This window comes from Panthera pardus, unplaced genomic scaffold, assembly GCF_024362965.1.
Source record: "Panthera pardus isolate Hobbes unplaced genomic scaffold, ASM2436296v1 HiC_scaffold_12, whole genome shotgun sequence".
NCBI lineage: Eukaryota > Metazoa > Chordata > Mammalia > Carnivora > Felidae > Panthera > Panthera pardus.
Genome location: NW_026526677.1, coordinates 57,028,806 through 57,041,827, shown reverse-complemented (window position 1 = coordinate 57,041,827; position 13,022 = coordinate 57,028,806). Strand labels below are relative to the sequence as shown.

Here is a 13,022-nt window from a genome sequence, read left to right as displayed (position 1 = left end):
GGGAAGAGGTGGAGATTTCTAAACAAACTGAGTCCTAGAACCTGAGCTGTAGGGTGAGGGGGTGGGGAAGGTCAGGTCCCCAGGGTCCAGGAGATTCTCAGAGGAGAACTGGACACCTGCAGAGGGAGAGGGGGAGGGGAAGAGTTTCCATTTCCCTGGGCCATGCCCAGGTTGTAGGTGAAGAGCTCCAGGTGACTGACATCAGGATCATAGCCCCATCCCCCTCACATCTCAATGGACACCCCTCAGGGCTAGGGCAAGGGTGGTCCTAGGGTCGAATATCTCAAATCCAAGCCCATGGGGTGGGGGGAGCCCAGAGAGGATCCATGCTGGCACCTGGTGAGGCGATGAGAGTAGCCCAAGAGGCCCTCTGTTCCTGCAAATGTTTTCTTTGTAAGAGGACCTTCTATACCTGAGTTCCAAGTTCTGGAGTTCAAATGGTGGCATGTCACGTGCCACTTAATAGATTACATGAGGATATGCTTTTTGGTCAAGGAGCATAGGCTATTAATCAGACATCTTACAGAGGGTCTACACCTACTGCCAGCTCTCTGTGAGGCTTTGGTCAAATCCCTCCCCAGACTCAGTTTCCCCATCTGAAAATCTGGGTGCCAAACTTGTTACCTGAAGGTCGTTCTGGTTCTCTGTGGGAGGAGGTGATCTGCCCCACCTGTCTGAGTGCTAAGGGTGGGCAGCAGCAACCTGAGCCAGGAGGAAAGATCAGGAATGGTGGGGCTGATGTGGTCTCTCTTGTGGCTTTGGGGACTCTGGTTGGCAACTTCGGGCTCTCAGGTTGCATCTCCGTGGAGTTGGGTCTCCTGGAGCCACAGACCACACACATCCCACCCCCGCACCCTCAGGTTATGAGGGAGCCTAACTGTTATTTACTACCAGCTCTGACTCCTGAACCACAATGAGCTACAGATGGGACCCTGCTCAAGAATCTGGGAGCATCTAGTGAGGAGACAGAGAAAGAGTTATGGAGGCCACAGGAGAGATTTAGATAGGCTTTTTATAGAGCTTGGACAGCCACAGGCTTGAGAACAAAGGACTCTCACAATCACAGGCTTTTAAAACTCCTGGCATCTCACATGAACCTGCGAAATCTTAGCATTACAATCCCTGCACTTAGGGACCTCAGAGACCATCTCATCTGAACCTGTTATGGTGCAGCTGAGGAAGTGAGCCCAGAGAAAGCCAGCACCTCATCTTAGGTGGCACAGCACATGCTCCAGTAAACCAGGATGAGCTGCGATGGTGCTCCAGAGGCACAGTCATAAGCTCCATGTCCCACTGAGGCCCTGCCTGCAGTGGGGACCCTGTCCCAAAGGATCAGAGGCATGGGATGCAGTTGTTTGCAAGGAACCTGAACAGATGTCAGTCTCTGGGTTGCGGACCAGAAGTGGTAGCGCCCTCTGCTGGCTGCACTGGAATTTTAACATGGAAATACAAAGGAGGAGGAATGCTGGGGGCTCCGACTTAAATTTCAGTGCTCTAGGGGTGCCTGGCTGGCTCAGTCAGTGGAACATGCGACTCTTGATCTCTGGGTTGTAAACTGGAGCCCCACACTGGTTATAGAAATTACTTAAAAATTAAAAAAAATCTTTTTTAAAAATTTCAATGCTCTGCACTTGGCTAATTCCCAACTGGCCAAGTCCTACCCCTCTAAGGGCAGGCTTCCCCCTATGTCTGTGCCTTAGCTCCATGCGGAGGTCTAAGGAGGAACTGAGGCTAGGAGGCCAGGGTGGGTGGGGCTCAGCCTGGGGCAGGGCAGACACTGAGCTGAGGCTGCTGGGCCTGAGAGCTAGGTGCAGTCCGAATTTAGGTCTAGACCCTGACATGGGTCTGAAATCCCACTGGGGTTAGGTTTTGGTGTCACACAGAAAGAGGTCAAGTCTCAGTCTGCCATTGCCAGACTGTGTCACTTAAGCAAGTGACTTTACCTCTCTGAGAGCAAGCTCCCCAGCCCAGGGTGTTGTGAGGATCTATTGAAACCCCATTGTCAGGGGTACCAGCTTCTTCTAGAAAGAAGAACCCCTTCCAGGCTCAGAACCCCTATCTGCTCCCTCTCCTCCTGCATCCTCAGTGTTTGCCCTGTGTCGTCCCCACACCCTGGCATCTGGGCTCTGCCCCTACTTGTCCCTGATACCTGCTCTATATCCACCTCCTCAGTTCAGTCCTGCAATCTATCCCTGATCCAGCTTAGGGTGCCTGTTCACTTGCCTTTGCCAGGCAGGACTCCTCTTTGGCCATAATGGGCCCAAAATAGCACTTCCCCTTGCTGCTTCCTGCAACCTGGCCTGTGGCTTAAGGTCTGTGAGGACAGAAGAGAGAATTGGTGTTTGGCAGGCATGCAAAATATGTGAAGGTCTCATAGAGGTCATTTGGGTCCGGAGAGGGCAGACACTTGCCTGGGGTCACACAGTGAAGGGAGGCGAGGGCTGAGATTTGAGTGCGGACATCTGAGTCCCCTATCTCCTCCCCAGTCTCTACCCGAAATGTCTAAGCCGGGGCCTTAGCCAAATTTGCTGTCCCTTCACCAAGTCTTCTGGACCTGCAGATTATTGCTAGCCCCAGTTCAAGGCATATGACGGGGCCCCTGAAGACCAGCTAATTTAGTTCTGTGCTTCAGGGGTTCTAAGGGTCATTCTCTGACTGTTCTGATCACAGGAAACCTTCCTGCCTGGGCTGTCCTCTACACCCACCCAGCTTCCACCCCCACCCCACCCCCCAGCCTCAATGCTGCCTTGCTGTGTGATCTGAAATAAGTCCCTATCCCTCTCCTTGCCTCATCTTCCCCCTGAGGTAGATGTCTAGCTAAACCCTGCCCTCTGTCCCTAGCCCAAGGAACCACTTGGAGAATCCCTTTGGAGAAGAGATGGCTCTCTCTTGTCCTCTGAGGTCAGAACACCCCACCCAGGGCTGGTTTAAGGAACTTGAGCCAGACACCTCATGAGTGATTGGATGTGGCTCTGGCTGCTCAGACTCTGTCTCTCCTGTCCTCCAGCCACTCCATGTGACTTCTCCTCTTCTCTTCCCTGAGCCACAGAGACCTGAGCAGACAGATCGCATGTGAATCCAGGCTGTACCACTTAGCAGACTGGTGACCTTGAGGAAGGCATTTAACTTCTCTGAACCTCAGTTTCCTCATCTGAAGAAAGAGAATAATAATGGTACCAACTTCCCGGGACCATTCTGAGGATTGAGATGGTCCATGCTCCTGACTTGTAGCAAACAATAACTGGGAGCTGGGGTTATTGTTTTGTGATATTTAAGACCTAAAAGGAGACCCTAACAGAATTCTCCAGATTTAATTCAACAAATATTTATTGAGCATCTACTACGTGTCAGGTACTGCAGGCAGCCTAGGGATGGAGCAAAAAACCAAAATGAAGTCCCCTTTCATAGAGCTCATGTTCTGGCTTCCCCTACCTCTTCCTCTCCCCCAGCTGGGCCTACACCATGGACTCCTCACTCCAGCTGGCCCCCCTCCCCTGCTTGCCTTGCCTCAAGCTGCTTGCCTTGCTCAAGCCTTGCCTCAAGCCGACCCCAATGGCCAGCCATGGCCATACCCTTTAAAGTACTGGTTCTCCACCTCAGCTGGCGAAATTAAAACATGGTGTCCTAAGACAGTTACTCTTGGAGGATAGACTCAGAGGGGACATTTGGGGAGTTTTCAGGCTGACAAATACTCGGCTTTTTGATCCGGGTGTATTTACATTATGAAAATTCATCAAGCCACACACTAACAACTGTGTACTTCTTTGTACAAACATTAGACTTCAATCCAGTTCCCTTGGAAAATACTGATACCTGGGTCCTACACTCAGAATTCTGACTTAATTGGCTTGGGATATGGGTTGGGCCCCTCAGGTGATTATAATGTGCAGCCAAGGTTGAGAACTACTGCTTTAGAGGAGCCAATTCTTCTAGGACCCTCCCCTGGGCCTGGGGCCTGATAACTATTCATCCCAGGACCTCCCTCCCCACAGCTGACTGGCTCAGGCATAAACACCTGTCCACAGGCTGACCAATGCCCTGGGATGTGGCCTCCTCGGTAACAGTGGGCTGGGCCTGGCCCAGTCCTACTAAGGTACTTGAGCTGAGAACATGCTGAGAATCGGCCTTGGGTATCCAATGCCAGAACTGAAGTCTGACCAGGACCCCTATGTTGAGGTGAAGAGGCCCCAAGGCCACAGAAGCTGTGAAGCAGTGAGAACAGCAGCCATCTGGCAGCAAGAGAGGAACCAGAGTCTCAAGGTGAAAAAGCCAAGTGTCCAGAGATGGAGTGCCAAAATGTGGGCCACTGTGCTGAAAACTATTTACTGCCAGTTCCCCTTTCCATTAACTATCCCCCCTTTTATTTCAGGGCAGAACAAATCTCTTCTTTGTGGGGGAAAGGATTAATGGCCCCATTTTACAAATGAGGAAATGAAGGCTCACAGGGGATACAAGTCATTCAAAGTCACATAGCTAGTTAGTGGTAAAGTCAAGATTTCTGTCCAGCTTCAAAGTCTGTGTCCTTTCTGCTTTGTTGCACCATGAATTCCACACAAACGTTGCCTTTTACCCTGGAATATGTGTGTTTAATATAATCCCCTCTTTCCCAGATCTTCCAAGTGAAGTGATGCTGCAGGGAGGTGTTCCATGCGTGTCCTGTGGCCTTGAGGGCCCAGCAGACCCAAGATATGTGTATACCAGTTTGCAAAGCATGAACCTGCATTCCCCCTTCAGCAAATGGTATGTGTAAAGTGTTAATCACTTAGGTGGGAAAATGTTCCAACGAGTTCAGCAGAGCTGGGGCATGCTCTGCCCTTCGCAAGTGGTCGTCATCTTCAGCCCCGTGGGTGTACCCTGGTGGGAAGAGATCTGCCCTGTGTGGACTGGCCGGCCCCATGGGTTTGGCCTCTGTATTCTTTTTCTCTTTTTCTTTCTTCTTTTCTTTTTTCTTTTCTCTTTTCTTTCTTTCTTTCTTTCTTTCTCTCCCTCTCTTTTTCTTTCTTTCCTTTCTTTTTTTCTTCCTTCCTTCCTTTCTTTCTTTCTTTCGAGATAGCACCAGTGGAGGAGGGGCAGAGAGAGGGGACAGAGGATCCGAAGCAGGATCCATGCTGACAGCAGCAACTCTGACACTGGGCTCAAACTCTCAATCCGTGAGATCATGACCTGAGCCAAAGCCAGACGTTCAACTGACTGAGCCACCCAGGCGCCCCTGCATTTTATGTCTACTTTAATGACATACTGTTTTGGACCAGAAATCAGACAGACTTGGATTCTACCCTTGCTCTAAAACCTGAAATCACCTTAGCTTCTGTCAGAATCCCCAGCCTCACATGAGGCTTTGCTGCAAAGAACACCGTTTCCTGGAGGAGCTGTATAGGCTCCCTGGTCGCCTAATTTTTTACTTACTGCCTGGGTCAGCTTCAGATTCCCAAGCCTCATCCCAGATCCAATGACTGAGAAGCTGTAGGGAGCCTGGGAATGTATACTTACATGGACAATTATGTATCACACTTCCTGTTTACACATGTGGCCTGTAAGGGATTCTGACACGTAGCCCTGGTTACAAAGCAGTGAACTGGCATAAGCCCTTGTTTTCCTGATGAAAGAACTATAGCCCCCACAGGGGCAATGACTTGCCTAGGATAACACAGCAAGTGGCAGCCTTCGCATCCCAGCATCCTTCTGGGTCTCCAAGCCCTCCCTTCTGCTCAAGTGAGCAGGTGTTGGGAGGCCCATCAGATGGGGAGCCCCGAGGTTGCTGGCTGGAGGCCACTATGCCACTGATGGGGAGCAATCATTTGGTGTTTCTATTTATTGACTCTTTAAAATTCATCATCCAAGGAAAGTTAATACATGACTGTTTGGTAGCAAGAGAAACATAATCTAAGACCGCAATGACCCACGCACCCCAAACAAAAACAGAACCAAACAAACCCCATCTGAAACCAGACCTTTGGAGCTGTAGCTGAAGAAGCAAGGGGGCTGGGGGTCAGACTGGCTCCTGCAGTCCAGGGGGCAGAGAAGAGGCTGCCCTCAAGTGGTTCCCAGTTAAAGAGGCCATGTCCAGCCCCTCAGCTCTGGGCATTCTTCCTGGAGGGGCTGCCCTGGCAGGAAGGGTGTGAAGAGAGGGACTCAGTGGTCAGAGTGAAGGGGCTCTTAGGCCCACACTCCTAAGGTGACCATACTGCCAGTGCATGAGACACAGGGGCTGGGGAGGCAACTTTATGGAGAGCAGGGGCCCTTTCCTCTTCCCTGCTCAGGCCAGGAGAGAGCCTTGCCCAAGTCCCCATCAGTGTTACCAAATTTGGAAATGACTAAAGGCACTGCCAAGAAGTTAGGAAATACCAAGGCCTGGGGAGGCCCCCAGATGGGAGTCACTGCCCCCAGCAGTCATCATCTTGTTCTGGACGACTGAGGGTACTTGGTCCTTGGCTCTGGATACCGGAGGGCAGCCCAATCAGGACAAGGCCGTGGAAAGTATATGTGAAGAGGCAATGTTTTAGTGCCCTGAACATGCAGTGTGTGTGTGTGTCTGTGTGTGCACACATGCGTGCAAGTATGTAATGGTGGGGGGATTGGTCCTTCCAGGAAGGCTTGCTTAGGGTCCTAGGTGGCCCCCAGAGCAGATATAGGGTTTTTTTCCCTTCTGTTATTTCTTCAAATCACCCCCTGCCCAGGTCATTGCATAAATAAGTGCTTGGGAAGGTACACATCTAAAAAGGAACATAAATACTGTACATGGGAAAGGATTCTGCCCCAGCCCTCCCACTGTCCCCAGAAAACCCTCCAAATATTGCACATGGCCCTCCCTAGCCCCATGGGGTCCAGGCCCGGCTGTGTCTTTGGTAGAAGCTCCAGGGACAGAGGTCCTGGGCAGCCCACGTGCCCCCTACCCCACCCCAATCGTGACTGGGAACACCGCAGCAGCCAGAGGGTTGGGAAAGGCCTTGGCCCACTGGCCAGCAGGTGTTCCATCAGTAATACTTCCTCAGGGATAGGAGGGAGCCCACACAGTCACAGGTGAGCCCCTGGTGGGACACTCCCAGTCAGAGTCTGCATGTGGGCTAGGAAGAGGCAAGCAGGTTGAGGGCAAGTGGGCGGGCAAGTCCTGGGCCACAGTGGACAGGGTCACACCCTCCATAGGAGGAGGTGGTTTGTGCTATCATCTCGGCCCACAGTCTCGCTGCTGCCACCACCCCCACTGCTGAGTCGGAAGTCCTCATAGCCGTCACCTCCACTGATAACCAGCATTTTAGGCCTGGCTGAGGCAGGTCCTCGGTGCCGAGGGGAGTCCCGGTGCTCCAGGGATGGAAGCTTCTCAGGGCCTTGGGAGTGGAGGGAGAGGATCCGTTAGCCTGGGGGCAACTGGTGGCTGTACTGTCCCCTAAAGGCCTGCACCCCAGAAGACAAGGAACAGAGACAGGTACATTTCCTGAGGGGATCCTACTTCCTGTTAGCTAAGAACTTCTTGTTTGAAAAGAAATGCCCACTTCTTGGCAGTCACACAACTTACCTCTATCTGTACTTTCTAGTCAAGAGCGGCATAGGTTCCCAGGGCCACACCACTTTCTCTCAGTTACTGCACATGCACTGTCCTCCTCATACCACTTCCTGCTTCCAACAGCCCTTTCTCGGCTAGGGAGCTTAGGTCTTCTCTGGACACAGACCACTCCTGCCCGAGGCTTCCCTGCTTCCCGATTCCCACTGCCACTTCCTCTTGGGAATATGGTTTCCTGCCCGGTCAAAGCAAGACTTGGCTAATTGTAGCCTCCTTGATGTACATCATTTCCTAATACATTTCACTTTCTAATTCTCATAGGCCACTTCTGTCTTATCTATCATTTGTGTTCTACTTACTGGTGCCATTTCTATTTCCTGCTCTGCACATCACTTCCTGACTCCACTTTCTGCCCCAGACATCATCTCTAGTCCTCTTTCATCTCCTGCCATATACATCCCTTGCGGTGCCATAGTCTAATTCTTGGGTTATAGTTCTTACGGTTCACTCCCTGTCTACCGTGACACTTCTAGATAGAGTTTTACATACACCCCCTATCCTAGGAGGTTTTATTTTGGGGTTTCTAGAGCCTATTTCCTGTCATATATGCCATTTCCAGCTCTGTATTACACTCTTCTTCCCTCTTAAACCTCTTCTGGCAGGATAGGGGAGTCTTAAGAGACTGAAGAGGATCCCAGGATCCCTGGATTGGTAGGATGCACAAACCTACCCGTGTCTGGGGGAGGTGGTGGGGTTGAGCAGAGCAGGTTGAAGCCGTCTGGCAGCTGGACTGCAGCCAAGAAGCGGACGTGGCCGGTGTGTCCCTGGCCTAGGCCAGCGGGGCTAAGGGGTGCTCGCGGGCAGCTGACGGTACTGGGCGAGGTGGGCATGGTGAGCACGACGCCGGCACTGGTGCCCACCCACAGCAGCTCTTCACACACCAACAGCGCTGTGATCCTCAGGCAGGCAGCCTTGTGCTGCCGGATGATGGCGTCCGAGCCTAGGGTGCAAGAGAGACCAGAGCTGAGGCCGAATTCTCACCCTGGCTCAGCTTCCTCAATGATGGGGCAGAAAGGCTCCAAGGGAAGGGGTAGTGGTGGACTGAGGTCAGTACCTGCCAGCATCCTGTGCACGGGAGGTGTGACGTCTACCTCTGCCAGCTGCTCAAAGGTGTCTGGATGGTAGAGACACACGTGGGCACTACCCTTCAATGTCACCCACACACCCAGGCTGGAGTCCACCATACAAGCCACGCTGCGGCTGGAATCCTGCCCCACATAGAATGTGTGCTGGTTGGGGAGACAAGTAGAGTGCAGGTGGGTGACCAGCAGGCTTGCCTTCTCTGCCCCTTCCTGCCTTGTGCTTCACCAGTGCCCCCCTCATCCCTTACAGCTGCCACTAAACCTCTCCAGAAAGCCACCTGGACTGACAGCAAAGGCAGCCTTCCTCCTTGATCTAGATGACCAACCTATCAAAGCTTGGCTTCACTGAAGCCCCGACTCAATCCTCAGAAATTCAAATGGAGCTGCCTTTCCCCATGAAACTCCATGACTCCATGATCAGAGAATTTTAGAGCTTGAAAGATTTTCAGATCAATCATTGGGCTCTCCCTGGACAGATGGAGGCTTTCTTATTGCCCCTATGGTCTCATCTCTCACTTTCATGAGTCAGGCTCACCTCAAATCACCAACTGTGTCCCCACTACCCCTCCCCCCCCCCCCCCCCCCCGCCCCACTCCCCACTGCTACCTCCAGCTGCAGTGTGTCAGGGCTCAGGACAAGGATTCGGTTCTGGCAGCCACACCACAGACGCCCACCCACAGACACCATCTTGGTGATGGGGCTCCCCTGAGAACCCAGGGTCACTGACTTGAAGTTCTGGGGGTCCCAGAAATGGCCTGGAGTGGGAGTGGGATAAAGAAAACAGAGTAAATTCAGTCCACTATTGCATTACCCCCACACCCTGAAATGAAATGAAATGAAATGAAATGAAATGAAATGAAATGAAATGAAATGAAATGGTGTCCTCATTTATACACAAGGACACCAAGGCCCAGAGAGGGCCTGAGAGTTCCCCAAAGCCACATCTTCAGACTCATGGCCCCAAGGCCCCACCTGTGCTCAGAAGACAGTGCCAACACCAGCAAGGGGCTCGTGGGGGGTGGGGGAGGGGTGGGTTCCCACCTGCTTCTCTTTGGTAGACCACAAGTTCTCCATTGGCCAGAGACACAAACACCTGGTTATTCAGATACCTAGGCAGGGAAAAGAAGGAGGAGTCAGGGGTTTCAGGAGGCCAGAGGAGGTCACCTTGGGCCAAAGCATCGTAGACAGAATGGCTATGTTTCCCGAGAGACCACCCCTCCAGGCAGGGAAGCCTGAGGCTAGGAAGGGGTAGGATTGGCTCATAGTCAAAGAGTATATGAAAGGCACAGCTAGCCTAGGGCCAAGCCCCTGGCCTCCAGCCTCCACAGAAAGGAGGGGCCAGTCGAGCAGGGAGACCTGGGTGAACAGCAGGAAACCTGCATGTGTAGAAGGGTCTGGACTAGGAGGACTACCCAAGGGCCTTACAGGATGCAGGTCACAGAGGCCGCATGCTGAAGCTTCATGCTATTCCTGCGATCACGGATGCTGTCGGAGGACTGGTACACGTGGACACTGTGGATCAGGGGTGTGCACCTGTGACAAATGCTTGCACACACCAGCCCCTGAAGTATCCCTCCACCTCTGTCTCCATCACCATCTCCTTCCTGCCAGGTGCCTGCCCAAAGCACTGAGATCCAAGAGCCGCACTATGGATCTCAGACTCACTGGCAGCCCTGGCTGCCAGTACTCCTGAGGTCTGACCCAAAGCCCTCCTGCTTCTGCTTCAGGATACCATATGATTTCCAAAGCAGAGAGCTCAGGATACCATATGATTTCCAAAGCAGAGCTCAGTGTCCCCAGCCCCTCTCCTGACCTTACCAGCCATCCTCAGTGCCCAGCCACACAGAGCTCTGGTAGGCCTCAGGGTCAACGCTCAGCAGGTCCTCAAGGCTGCCCCGGGTAAAGGAGCCACGGCTGGAGCGGCGAAGGGCTCTCCCATCCATTGGGCTGGTACTGCAGGGACCGCCAGGTCCAAAGGAGCCAGACAGTGGCAGGAAGCCAGGCTCCTGCTCTTCCTCTGAACTGGTCGTCTCTGCCGTGGCCTCCTTGGAGCTTGGGGTCTCCTCATCTGAGGGAGACAAAGGTCTCTGCCTCCATTCCACCTCTGCCAGGCCCAAACCTGGTATCTTTCTAGATCTCCATCTCTCCTCAGTGCATCCCTTCTGGCCATGTCCCTCTTGAGGGCCTTCCATAGCTGTTCTCCTGTCCCGGCAGCCTCTGCATAGCTCAGGCCTTGTCATTCTGCTCACGGACAGTCTAGTGCTACAGGCTGCTAGTCCTAAGCTGTCCCACTCCAATCCACCAGCACATCGTGGACAGGGGGATCGGCCATTCTACTCCCTACTCCATCTTCCCTACTTGACCAAGCACTTCATGATGTGTAGGATCTGGCCTGACTGTCCTACTGCCCTTGGGTCTTTGGTATCACAGCCCCCGCCCACCTCACTGGCTCCCACTGCTCTGCATGCTGACTTCCTGAGACTAGAATCCACGCTTTTGCCTATGCTGGTCCCTCCTCACCCATCAGTACCTGCTGTGCTGCCCCCTCCTCTGCGCAGTCCACCCTGCCTGACAGCCCCAAACTGGGCACTCACTGCCAAAGCTAGAGGAGATAGTGGACCGGCTGGCTTGGCTCTGCAGGGTTCCCGAGGGGCTGGGCGAAGACTCATCATCAGAGTCGCTGTCAAAGGGCACCAATTCTGGGCGAGTGTCCCCTTCGGCGGGGCCTGGTGCCATCTCCAGCCCCGAACCTGCAATGGAGATGTGCAGGCAGGGCTGGGGCCCTGGCTCTGCCAGCGTCGCTGCTTCTTCGTCCGCAGCCTCAACGTCCAGTTCTGGACCGGGGGTCTCCAGTGCCGTCTCTGGGGGACTCCTCAGTGAGGCAGGCTGGTCCCTGTGAGATGTAGGAGCGGGGATGAGAGCCTCCAGGAGCCAAGGCCCTGCCCCACTGGTCCATAGGCCCACTAGGCCCAACCCCATCCACACCTGCAGCCACGTAGGGGTAAAGGACAGGGACTCCGGCCTGCTGGCCCGCGCACAGCCCCAGGCCTCACCTGTGGCTGCGGCGCTGCAGGCCAGGCACCGCCCCAATGCAGAGGATGCGGGCGGAGCAGACAGCGATGCAAGCCTCCACGTCGGGCTCAGCACGCAGGCTCAGCAGGCATACCTGGCCCACGTAGCCATCGCTGTTGCACACCCACACTTCGGGCATGGGCTCGGGACAGCTGCTCAGGGTCGGAGCTGCACACGAGAACTGCAGAAGACACCAATGGACAGGGGAAGGTGAATGAAGGAATTATTGCCAACTTTCCAGGCTGACCAGCAGAACGGAGGGAGGTGGCCCTGCGTGGGTGTGCGTGAATTCCCAGTACACCCCTCTGAGCACACATGCACACACACACACACACACACACACAAACACATGTGATATTCTACACATCAAATGCACGTATGCCTGTGTGATAGAAGTATCATCCATTCATGGTACACATACAGCCATGCACATATAAACCCCAAATATGCTCACATATCTATGTGGGTAACAAATGTGAAAAATAGTAACCTCTGTCCATAGGTAGGCAAACTCATACAAGCACATAAATTAGACAGCTTCATGCTAATCACATAGCCTTTGTCCCCATGCACACATATAGACATGCATGGCCATACCCATATGCATGTGACACATATACAGTATTCACATGCATGTGCAGAGTTGTAGGCTCCAAGACACAGAGGGCAACCACAATGTTCAAGGCATGTACATAACGTTGTACACAAAACAAAAACACATGAACATGTGCTGGCTTTGAATACGTGCACCCACATGACCCAGGCACATACACGTACCTGCATGCCACTGCGGGTTTTCATGATGGGGATGGCCTTCAGGAACTCAGGGTCTAGACAGCTTTTGCTGGATGCTGTAGGGAGATGGACAAAAAGACACTGCTTAGCATCCACCTCACTTTTGCTCATTTCCCTTCCTCCCCTGCTCCTCGAGGTCTCTCAAGGGAGAATGAGGGGGCTGTAGGATATGTCCTGCTTGTCCCTGGCCTCAATTTTCCCATCTGTACAATGTGGGAGGTAGACCTAGAGGTCCCTAAGGATCTTCTAAACCATGGACCCTGATGAATAGCTTTCCCTGATCTAGGCCTGCTCAGAGTGTATGTATGTGGGGCGCAGAAAGAGGGGTCCTGGCATCCACTCCCACAGTAGCACCCCACCCTAAGCTCACCCTATCCATGGAATTCCCTCCCTGCCGAGGAGGCCCTGGAAAAGTCCCACATTTCTCTGTAGGAGTCTCAGTCCACCCTCCCACCAGCAGGCACTGAAGCACAGAACACAGCAGTCTTGGGACTTCTGGCTCCTGATCTCACAGA

At 53.2% G+C, this 13,022-nt stretch overlaps 1 protein-coding gene across 1 annotated transcript in view; it reads right to left on the bottom strand.

Moving 5' to 3' along the window:
* Positions 1-5,797: 5,797 nt before the first annotated feature.
* ARHGEF17 (Rho guanine nucleotide exchange factor 17) overlaps positions 5,798-13,022 on the bottom strand; it is a 58,820-nt gene continuing 51,595 nt past the window's right edge. Inside the window, 10 exon segments of the mRNA XM_019449750.2 lie at positions 5,798-7,325; positions 8,229-8,498; positions 8,613-8,787; positions 9,247-9,395; positions 9,682-9,749; positions 10,066-10,152; positions 10,459-10,708; positions 11,235-11,533; positions 11,694-11,893; positions 12,490-12,563. Of these exon segments, the coding sequence (XP_019305295.2) occupies positions 7,129-7,325; positions 8,229-8,498; positions 8,613-8,787; positions 9,247-9,395; positions 9,682-9,749; positions 10,066-10,152; positions 10,459-10,708; positions 11,235-11,533; positions 11,694-11,893; positions 12,490-12,563 (1,769 nt within the window). The 3' untranslated portion in view covers positions 5,798-7,128.